The following is a 10,736-nucleotide window of genomic DNA, read 5'->3' as shown; positions in this document are numbered from 1 at the left end:
CTGCCCGGCTGCATTGTGGGAAAGGGCAGTTTCCGTTAGGTGCTGGAGGCTGAGGCGCGCGACCGGCCGCAGCCCCACGTGAAGCTCTACGCGAGCATCGCTCGGCGGGGCCGCTCCCCGCCAGCCGCGGAGCGTCCCGGAAACAGCGGGGGACCGGAAGCGGCCCGCGGCGGCGCAGAAGCGAATCCCGGAGCCCGGTGCCAGGCGCCTCGGAGCGCAGCGACGGCGCCATGTCCCTGATCTGCTCGAGTGAGTGTCGGCTGCGGCCGATCGCGGGTCGCAGGGGGCCGGAGCGCGGAGCGGGAGGAGCTGCGGGCCGCTGCGGTGCCGGGGTCGGGGCGGAGGCGACAGCAGGGCTCCCGGGGGGCAGGGCGGCGGCTTGTCAGCGCGGGGATCCTCCTCCTCCTCAGCGTGAGGTGCATTTGCGCAGCGCTTCACAGTTTACATAACGCCTCAAGTTTATTGTCGCAGACGTCACTGAGGCCAGCCACCTCGTTTACGCAGTGAACTGAGGCCTGGATGGAGGGAGCTTGGTGCAGGGAGACAGCTGTGGTGTAGGAATCGGGCTTGTGCAGGACCTCCCTTCCCGATTGGCTTTGTGATCTGGCGCAGGCTCTGGGCCTCAGTTTCCTCATCTGCAGAAAGAGGGCATTCATTTGCACGGGCTGACGCCGGAGGTCCCGCGCGAGTAGTCAGAGATTCTGCAGTTTGCGAAGGTCACACAGTGAGTTGGAGGCAGTGACAGGGCTGGAATCCAGGCCCCTGGCTCCCAGCCTCAGGCTGCACGACCACCAAACACAGCGCACATTTATAAAGCCTTTTCGTCTACGCCCCGTTTCCAAGTCTGTGATCTCATTTTATTCTCACAAGAATTCTCCAGAACAGACGTGACGATCCGGGTTTTACAGATGAGGATGCAAGGCTCAAGGAGAGTGTCGCATGGGCGGTGGGGCTAGTTTCTCTGCCCCCTGAATCCATGCCTTTTTCGTGCCTTGCGCAGTCTTTCCTTTTGGTATTTTAATGCGGCGCGCATCGGTTTTGCATTCTCATTGTTCCGTCAGGTTACGAGATCATCCCCTTCTCTGTTTGCTTCCAGCTCTCCAGCCGCCCCCCCCCCCCTCCTCCCCGCCCTGCTCTTCTCGGAACCCTTCCATAAATCCAAAAACAGGGAGGAAGGGAAATGAGGGCTAGAAAAAGGAATCTTTCATATTGAAGAGATTGCAGCTTGCAGAGTGTTTTCTCGTTGGTTGTCCCCTCTCAATCTTGCGGAAGGTTCCCCCCCCCCGCCCCCATTCCCAGCGCCATCCTTCCTTTAGATGTTTACACGAGATGTTTACTGGGTGCCTGCTGGGCATCTGCATTGTACTGGAAGTCAGAGACCAGCCATAATCCCTATCCTCAAGGGGTGCATCGTCTACTGGGGCCGGCATGTAAATGATACCTCTGTTGGGGGTTGTGAGGATGAGTTAATCAATGGAAAGCGTTTACAGTCATGCGTGGCACCTGAGAAACACCACATAAATGTTTCTTCTTGTTATAACGCTTGTCACGTTGCTGTGTGATTTCTTTGTCTATTAATCCACCGAGGCTCTAGGTAGCGATTTGAGTGGCCGTCTGTATCTGTGTCATAGAGCATAATGGGTGCCGAAGCATCTTTGTTCCAAACGGAGATGGGTGGGGATTATCGACTGCTCTGTAGGTGCGTGACACATCGCAGTCGCGCAGAATCATTTGTTGACTGCCTGTCAGGAGAGCGATGGAGAAGCTAGTCGTGTAGCCGTACAGATACGGGGGCGCCACAAAACTGGTTGTCACGTCCTGCTTTCTGTTGAGTGTGGGGACATGTTTTGTTGGGGCCAGTAGCCTGTCAGGCGTCCCCTTGTCCCGAGGTCCCTTTCACCACCCCAAGCTCACTGCCTGCCTTTTCTCCACAGTCTCCAATGAAGTGCCCGAGCACCCATGCGTGTCCCCTGTCTCTAATCATGTTTATGAGCGGCGGCTCATTGAGAAGTATATTGCGGAGAATGGCACAGACCCCATCAACAACCAGCCCCTGTCCGAGGAGCAGCTCATCGACATCAAAGGTGCCTGGCGGCTGGCCTCCATCCAGGGCTGTTGTAACTCCAAGCTTGACAGGGTGGGAGGTGGCGCCGGCCCCCAGAGAGGGAGATAGTGCTCTGTTCACGCAGGCTGAAGGGGAAGGGGGGGGACGGGGAGAGGGAGAGTCCCCGCCTTACGGTTCTTCGCATCCGCTCTCCCTCTCTTGGCAGTTGCTCACCCCATCCGGCCCAAGCCTCCCTCTGCCACCAGCATCCCAGCCATCCTGAAAGCCTTGCAGGATGAGTGGGTGAGTCCCTGGAAGGGAACCGGCAGCTCCCTACTTGAGGAGGGTGGACCACGGCACTAGGACTCGGGTGGGAAGGACGGAGCCTCGTGTTCTGTTTGGAGGAGCAGGACGATCATGGAGGGGGCGGCGGCCGGTTGTCGAAGTCGCACAGGTCCGGGGTCCAGGTTTAGCTCCCTTGCTCACTTGCCACGTGTCCTTGGGCACCTCGCTCAGATGTGAGTGCTGGGTTTCCTGACCGTGACAAGAACTTGGGCCGATCTCTCCGGGTTCGGGAAGAATTAGAATAAGTTTAGAGTGTCACCCTCGTGACGTCACAGACTTGTCTCATTTGTGGGTGTATCTGCAGCACCAGGAGCAGCACCTGGTACGTAGTAGGTGCTCTGCAAGATGAAGGAATGAATACGTCTTGAGTGACCGTCTCGCACGGCACCCGACACAATGAGGGCAGTCCTAAATGTCGGCAGTGGCATTATTACCCCGACACGGGGTGGGGGGCGGCCGCGTGGCACTGAGATTTGCCAGTAAATCAGTGGAGACGGGGGTGGGAGAGAGCCGGCTGCCACTCCTCTCGGCGCCCCGTGTTGGCATGGGGCAGGAGCTCCGGAGCGGCTGCCAGCGCGTGCACGGTCCCGGCCGTGGAAGGAGGAGGCCGTGTCCTCCTAACCTGGCCTCTCCTGCTGGGTGCTCCCTGACCCTCCCCACCCCTCACGGTGGCGTGTCCCTCCCCCCAGGATGCAGTCATGCTGCACAGCTTCACTCTGCGCCAGCAGCTGCAGACGACCCGCCAGGAGCTGTCCCACGCGCTCTACCAGCACGACGCCGCCTGCCGTGTCATTGCCCGTCTCACCAAGGAAGTTACTGCTGCCCGAGAAGGTGCAGCCTCCGCCCCGCCACTCCCCCCTCTGGGCCGGTCCTGCTTTGTAATCCCCCGTTTCTAACGTGTTCTTCTCTCCCAGCTCTGGCTACCCTGAAACCCCAGGCCGGTCTCATCGTGCCCCAGGCCGTGCCGAGCTCGCAGCCGAGTGTCGCGGTGAGTGTCCACCCCTCCCCGCCCGTCAGCAGCCCCTGGTGTGTGGGGTCTCACGTGGCTCTCCTGCAGGAGTCTTTGGCGTTCTGTGCCCTCCTCACCTCTACCTCTCGTCTTCAGGGTGCAGGCGAGCCGATGGATTTGGGTGAGCTGGTGGGAATGACCCCCGAGATTATCCAGAAGGTGAGTTGCTGGAGGTCACTTGGTGGGGATGCTGGTCAGCCCTCGGTCCCCTCCCGCCGTCCGCCTTGAGTGCGGTGTGACTAGAAACACCGCTCCGTGTGCGGTCACTCAGCAGAGTGGTGCTGAGCGCGGCCTCGGCCCGCACTGCCTGCGTTCGTGCTCTGAGGTCACCGCTGACAAGCCCAGGACCTTGGGCCGACTCAACCGACTCCATGTCCCGTTTCCCTTCCAGACCGAGAGTAAACGGTGTCTATTTTGTAGGCTTGTGGAATTTACAAGATTGTAGTTACTGGTAGTGCAGTTTGGAGCTCTTACTGTTATCGGGGTTCTTTGCAGGTCGTAGAATGCTTTGTTACACATTTTCGAGGGAGACAGGACAGATGGAGAACCTGAGGCTCGGATTCAAAGGCAGGCTCCCAAGAGGCCGAGCGGGCCCGATTCCAGGGCCAGCGCCTCTGTCGTACTCACGGCCTCTCCTTTTGTCGGAGCTGCTCGTTTGTGTCTTGTCCGAGCACTTTCCCTGCTCAGCTTGCAACCTCCTGGTGCACACGTGTGAACTCGGTCTGGGAGCCCTGCACTGCTGGCTCAGGTGCCCACTCAGCCATTTGTCCCCTCTGAGGCCTTGGGCAAGTGACCTCACTCCCCCGAGGCTCAGTGTCCTCCTGTGTGAAGTAAGGTCATTGCACCTCCTCATCAGGTTGGGGAAAGTAAGTGGAGGTAATGCACGTGAGCCTTTAGCACAGAACTCGGCAGATCGCAGGTGTGGGTGCCACTTGTGAAGGCCTAGATGTGACCAGCGTCTGGCGTGCCGCTGGCCTGGCAGAGTGCTTGGTCTCACGTTGCGCCTGTTCCCCTCTCTTCCCTAGCTCCAAGACAAGGCCACCGTGCTGACCACGGAGCGTAAGAAGGTGAGTCCTCCAGAGCCAGGAGAGGGCTGGCCGGTGGAGGCGGCTGACGCCTTAGGGGAAAGGGGGCTCGCCGAATCCTGCACTCACTACTGCTTTTGTGGGGGGCGCTTTTCCTTTTTCTCAGAGAGGGAAGACTGTGCCTGAGGAGCTGGTGAAGCCGGAGGAGCTGAGCAAATACCGGCAGGTGGCATCCCACGTGGTGAGTGGCCAGGTCCCCGCTAACTGGGAGGCGGGGTGTTGCAGCTGTTGCTGGGGTGGGCGGGCCAGCGTGGGGGGGCCGGGGGGCTGTAGAGCTGCCTGGGGGCCCCGGCCACTGCGTCCCAGGGCTTGTCTTCTTGCCCGGGGCTGGCTTTCCCAGTAGTGCGGCGAGGGACGTGCCGCCTCCAGGCAGAAGGCCAAGCACAGCGGATAAGGAACAGAAGTCACTCTTGTTCCCCTGGGCCCGGGGTGGAAGTGGGGGCGTTGCGTGGCTTCGTGGCTGGCCTCGGTTCGGCCGTGACTGGGTTTGGTGTCGCGCCCTCCGCTCAGGGCTTGCACAGTGCCAGCATTCCTGGGATCCTCGCCCTGGACCTCTGCCCTGCCGACACCAACAAGATCCTCACTGGTGAGAGCTGGTCTGGCCCCGCGGGCCGAGGCGGGGAGGGCGGCAGGGTAGGGGCACGCTCCTGTCCTCTGCATGGGCCTGGGGGCAAAAGTACCGTCTTCAGCCGAGGGGTGCGGGTGGGCATGACTCACTGTTGGATCTCGTTTGGGTCCTTTCCAGGAGGGGCGGATAAAAATGTTGTCGTCTTCGACAAGAGTTCTGAGCAAATCCTGGCCACCCTCAAAGGCCATACCAAGAAAGTCACCAGTGTGGTGTTCCACCCTTCCCAGGTAAAGGGTCCTGCCAGTCACCCTGGGTCCCTCATTCCTGTGCTCTGGTTTCGGTGGTTTAGGGTTGCAGACCCAGTCACCCAGCGCCGTGCCGTGTCCTTGTGAAGTGAAGTGGGCCCGAGGAGGAGCACTGAGCCTCCAGAGTGGGCCCTTCAAGGCCTTTGTTTACAGCCGTGGGTCGCCCTGTCCTCCGTGCAGAAGCCCCTAAAGCAGTGGCCTTCAGCCCAGGGAAAGGGAGGAAATGAGAGCTGGAATAAGCAGACTCATAGGCACGTGGCGTGTTAGGAAAAGGAAGAAAGTCCTGTAGTGTTTATAGTACAGACTATGGAAAACAAAGCTGAGCAAAATCTTAACATATCTGGGAAGGACAGGTGCGTCCACATTCCCATGGTCCTGCGGGGTCGGGGGGAACTTGACATCAACCGTTGAACATGGTGCGGGCTAAAATTGATGGAGTTGCTGGCTTAGATGGTACAGGCAGCCTTCAGACCAGATTAGTGACATTGTGGGATTTGAGTCTTTAGGTCTGGGACGGTTTGGGTCTAAGACTGTAGGATTGTGGCTGGGTCTGTGCTTCCCAATTAGCCTCTTCCCTGTCCCTTAAGGAAATTAGAAATAGGTGAATACTGTGGATTTTTCATAAAACTAAATGTTTTTAAAATGGGAGGCACTCCTTTCCTGCGGCCAGGTGTGGAGAAGTTGTTTCTCTTATGAAATCGTGTCAATGAAAGATAGTAGTTGTTTTTACCTTATGGTGTTTAATGTCCTAACCCAAATAATTGGTGCGTGTACACGGTAGAAGTTCTCTCTCTGCCCCAAATCTTTCTGAGGATTAACTTGCTCCTGAAATCCTGGAGTCTGTGATGCAGCAAAATAGGCCCTTGCAGACCCTCACAGACCCTCTGCTGTTCTGTTCAGAAGTACGCTGTTCCTGACAGTAGCCATTAGCTAGCTACATGTGTCTATTTGAACAGAGTGAAATAAACTAAAATTAAAAAAACTCAGTTCCTCAGTTGTACCGGTCAGCTTTCCCTCTTTGGTACTAGAAACAGGGCATGGGAGATTGCTCTCTGCTACAGTTAACCCTTCTTACCACTAGACAGTGAAGCCTTCTCTTCTAGGCCAATGCTGTTTGAGTTACCATTTTAAATGGCGTTTACCATTGGCTCTCACACATCACCAGTTGGATGGATGGTTCTGGGCAGGACAGGTCTGAAAGAGAAGCAGTTGTTGGGCTCATGGCCATCCCCACCCCCCTTTTGTAAGACTGTTGGGGTCGATCTCTTCTGCCTCTGATATTTTGCCTCTTGTTTTTCCTTTTAGGAGCTGGTGTTTTCTGCCTCCCCAGATGCTACTATCAGGATTTGGTCGGTCCCGAATGCCTCTTGTGTGCAGGTTGTTCGGGCCCATGAGAGCGCAGTGACGGGCCTCAGCCTCCATGCCACTGGGGACTATCTCCTGAGCTCCTCCGATGACCAGGTGCGGTCCCAGCCCAGACCCTGCAGAGCCCTGCTGGTCTCCAAGCTTGAAGATCCGGGGAGGAGGGAACACCTTCCTGTTGGGCACCCACTTTCTTACTGGCTCGCTGTCTCTATTTTTTCAGTACTGGGCCTTCTCTGACATCCAGACAGGGCGTGTGCTCACCAAGGTGACAGATGAGACCTCTGGCTGCTGTAAGTTGTCATAGAGGCACTGGGCTCTGTCTGTTCTTTTGCTGCTTATCATTTATTTATATGTTTTACTTAATCATTTGCTCCTTTGTTCTTAAGATTTATTTACCACCAGTGCCGGCCGGGTGCCAGGCGTTTTACCGGGCACGGTGAACAATGTGAAGAGAGGCCCCTTTTGCTGTGCTGGCCTCTCCCGTGGGCTCTGACCACAGCTTCCTGTCCCTCCTCCACAGCTCTCACCTGTGCACAGTTCCACCCTGATGGACTCATCTTCGGAACAGGCACCATGGACTCGCAGATTAAGATCTGGGACTTGAAGGTGGGACATGGCAGCCTCCATCTGAGGCCCAGGGTGTGAGCTCGTGACCTATGCGGTGTGATAAGTGCCAGTGGCACCCTGCCCTTGGGTGTCCCAAGGGCAGAGACACGGTGGCTGTGCGTGCATGTGTGTGTGTGTGTGTGTGTGTGCGTGCGCATGTGCACGCCTGTGTGTGATGTGATGGATGTGGCCCGGGGTCTTGGGCTGGGCCATCTACCTCTGCGATTCCTGTTAGTTGTCCTTCCCTAAAGGATGGTGGAGGATGGCTCAGAGGTAGGCATCTGGCGAACTCCCCATTTTCTCTGGGTCGTGACCAGTGGGTGACGTTGTACCACTCGTCCTCCGCCTGTAGGAGCGCACCAACGTGGCCAACTTCCCTGGCCACTCGGGCCCCATCACCAGCATTGCCTTCTCAGAGAATGGCTATTATCTGGCTACGGCGGCCGATGACTCCTCTGTCAAGCTCTGGGATCTGCGCAAACTTAAGAACTTTAAGACACTGCAGCTGGATAACAATTTTGAGGTGCGCCCCCTCCCTTCCCCAGCTCTGTCGGTTGCCTCTCCTCACTTGTTGATTCTTCAGTGAATCAGTCTAAACTGCTTCTGTGCATCCCTAATTGTCCCATAATTTCTGTTCTCGTGTGACGTCTCTCCTGGTTCTGGCAGGTGAAGTCACTGATCTTCGATCAGAGTGGTACCTACCTGGCCCTTGGGGGCACAGACGTCCAGATCTACATCTGCAAGCAGTGGACAGAGATCCTTCATTTCACAGGTAGGGTCTGACTCTGGGATCCTGAGGTCTCCGAGTGTCCTGGCCCAGAAGGAAGAGGGTAAATACCACGAGGTTAGGAATTTCCAGGGAGTAGGCCTGAGTTTGCCTAGGCAGCTTTTAATCCCTTCCTGAGGCGATAGAGTTTAGTGGCTAAGAAACTGCACTCAGGAGTCAGGATGCTGGGCTTTAAAGGCTAGCTCTACCCCTGCAAGCTGTGTGTCGTTGGACAAGTTACTTAGTCTCTCTGGGGAACGATAATAGGGCATACTCAGTGCGGTGTGTGAGGTTTAGCTGACACACATAGATATATATGTATGAAGTCATGTTTATGCACATAAACGTATAAACAGATGAAATAGCTGTGTACTTACACACGTATACATGTGCATAAATAATTAGAACCGTGTTTGGCACGGTTGTTTTGGATTTGCCATTGTTCAGCATTGTGTCTTTGTCTTCTGTGCGATTGGAGCAGTGACTAAGATCCAGGCTTTGCACTAATGGAATTTCCAGTCAGTCGAGGAGGGTAGATGTGGGATGAGTTCACAAATAATTACTTGATTGCAATTTGTTTCTGAAGTTCATTTATTTTGGAGGAGAGAGCGCTTGTGCGGGTGCGAGCGGGGGAGGGGCAGAGCGCGAGGAGAGGGGATCCTTAGCAGGCTCCACGCTTAGCACGGAGTCCGACACGGGGCTCGATCCCACCACTGTGAGATCATGACCTGATCCGAAGTCAGGAGTGGACACTTCAACCAACTGAGGCCACCCAGGCGCCCCTACTTACTTGCGATTGTAAATGTCAGAGAAGAAAAGCATAAAATGCTGAGACTGCGGATAGTAGGGCTACTAACCTCCTGATAGTTGCGTGGCCCTGGGTACGTGACGTCCTCTTTGAGAGCCGTAGCTTTTTCATTTTTTAAACTGGTCACGTTGGCACTGCTTTGCAGATGGTGCCAGCTGGTGACACAGAAATGGCTTGCGTGGTGACAGAGTGCCTGCTGCACACTTGGGTGCTGAGTGAATGGCAGCTGTTAGCTGTCTTTGTTGATGAAATTCTCATCCTCGTTAGCACGTTGTGGGCAAGACCCAAGATGCTTCTCCCACCCCTGTGTTCTCCTGAGCCCGGCTCGGTGTGTGTTCCAGGGGTCCAGGCCTAACTGGAACCCTTCGTTGGGCTCCGGTGTTTCGGAGTTGAGCGGGGTGCAGCAGTGGGCCAGAACCACAGCCTGAGCTGTAGTGGGGGCTCCAGGCGTTGTCCTAAGCCTTCAAGGAATTTGCTCTGATGCTCCTGAGCTACCCCAATCCAGCAAGGCACGTCACCCAGCCCATCCTGCCCTTGCTACAGCCCTGCCCTGTGCCGGGGGCCCAGGTTCCCTAAGTCGGAACCCCCTGAGCTAGAACAAGCCAACGGACGGTTCCGATTATAATATAAGCAAGGAGTTGGAACTAAATATATACTATAAATATATACGAGTCAGCTGAGCACTGAGGTTTTAAACCGAACTGAAAACTCAGCCCAATTTTTAAAAATAAGGTGGTGAGAAGTGGGAGAACAAGACCATGTCTGCTTGGTCTGTCCCGCCCTCTGCCGGCTCCCAGTCAGTTCTAGGACTTGAACTGCGCAGAATTGCAGTTGCCCCAAAAGCTCAGGCAAGGAGGAGTGACGTTCCTCTGTTCACTCACCCCACAACAAAAACCTGAGTTGTCGCTGTGTGCCAGGCGCCGAGTAAGGCCCTGGGGATGGATGTTATGCAGGCTGGACTAGCGCCCTGCTCTCGGCAGCGTGAGTCCACTGGGAAGTAGTGAGCACTGACCCAGGGAGGGCTGGACAGACTGGGAGTAGATCATCAGGATCCGCACTCAGACCCGAGGGGGAGAAGCCTTCTCACCTTTGCCTCTCGTCTCTCTCCTCAGAGCATAGCGGCCTGACCACAGGGGTGGCCTTTGGGCACCACGCCAAGTTCATCGCTTCAACGGGCATGGACAGGAGCCTCAAGTTCTACAGCCTGTAGGCCCTGGCCCTTCTGATCTGGGAGCTGGGCCTCATCTCAGTAGAGGGGTAGAATTAGGGTGGGGGGGTGGGGGGAGGCAGGGGAGAGACTAGCGGGGGAGGGGGGGGGTCTCTGGGGCGGGACATTCACATCATTTCACTCTGGTCCGGGTGGTGACCTGAGAGTCACGGCGGCGGGGACCACCCTCATCCATGCAACCTCCAGGCCTGACAGGAAGGATCATGGGAGGTAGAACTGTCACTCTCTGAAGGCTCGGGTCGGAGCCCAGGGCCTCTCCCCTCGTGGCGTTCATGGAGTGTTCCAGTTCCTGGGAGATGGGGAGAGGCTGAGCCAAGGGACGTGTGAAGGGATGGGCATGAGGGCTCTTGAAGGTTTTTGTAAGCAGTGATTTAGTTTCATTAAAAAAAGAAAACAATAAACCTAGCACCTTCCTGTGTGTGTGTCTGTAAAAGGAGCCTTAAGCAGGGACAGTCAGGGGGAGGAAGCACGTTTGCCAGAAGGATTCTTTCATGCCCCTGCAGGCCTTGACCTTGGGTTTCAGAGGATCTCCTGTCACTGGCACCGCCACATCTTTTCTTTGTGGGACTGGCTTCCACAGCAGCCCAGAAGGGAGGGAGAAACAGCC

At 56.4% G+C, this 10,736-nt stretch overlaps 1 protein-coding gene across 1 annotated transcript; it reads left to right on the top strand.

Annotated features, from left to right (window-relative positions):
- PRPF19 (pre-mRNA processing factor 19) lies at window positions 1–10,534 on the top strand. The gene is made up of 16 exons (XM_058689186.1): window positions 1–249; window positions 1,935–2,084; window positions 2,271–2,347; window positions 3,079–3,220; window positions 3,304–3,377; window positions 3,495–3,557; window positions 4,424–4,465; window positions 4,590–4,664; window positions 4,994–5,069; window positions 5,229–5,338; window positions 6,662–6,817; window positions 6,942–7,011; window positions 7,242–7,327; window positions 7,680–7,850; window positions 7,994–8,099; window positions 10,014–10,534. The coding sequence occupies exons 1-16, from the start codon at window positions 231–233 to the stop codon at window positions 10,109–10,111; spliced, it is 1,515 nt and encodes a 504-aa protein (XP_058545169.1). The 5' UTR covers window positions 1–230; the 3' UTR covers window positions 10,112–10,534.
- Window positions 10,535–10,736: the final 202 nt, after the last annotated feature.

Source organism: Neofelis nebulosa, chromosome 10 (assembly GCF_028018385.1).
Source record: "Neofelis nebulosa isolate mNeoNeb1 chromosome 10, mNeoNeb1.pri, whole genome shotgun sequence".
Taxonomy (NCBI): Eukaryota; Metazoa; Chordata; class Mammalia; order Carnivora; family Felidae; genus Neofelis; species Neofelis nebulosa.
This window is presented reverse-complemented; position numbering and strand designations above follow the sequence as displayed.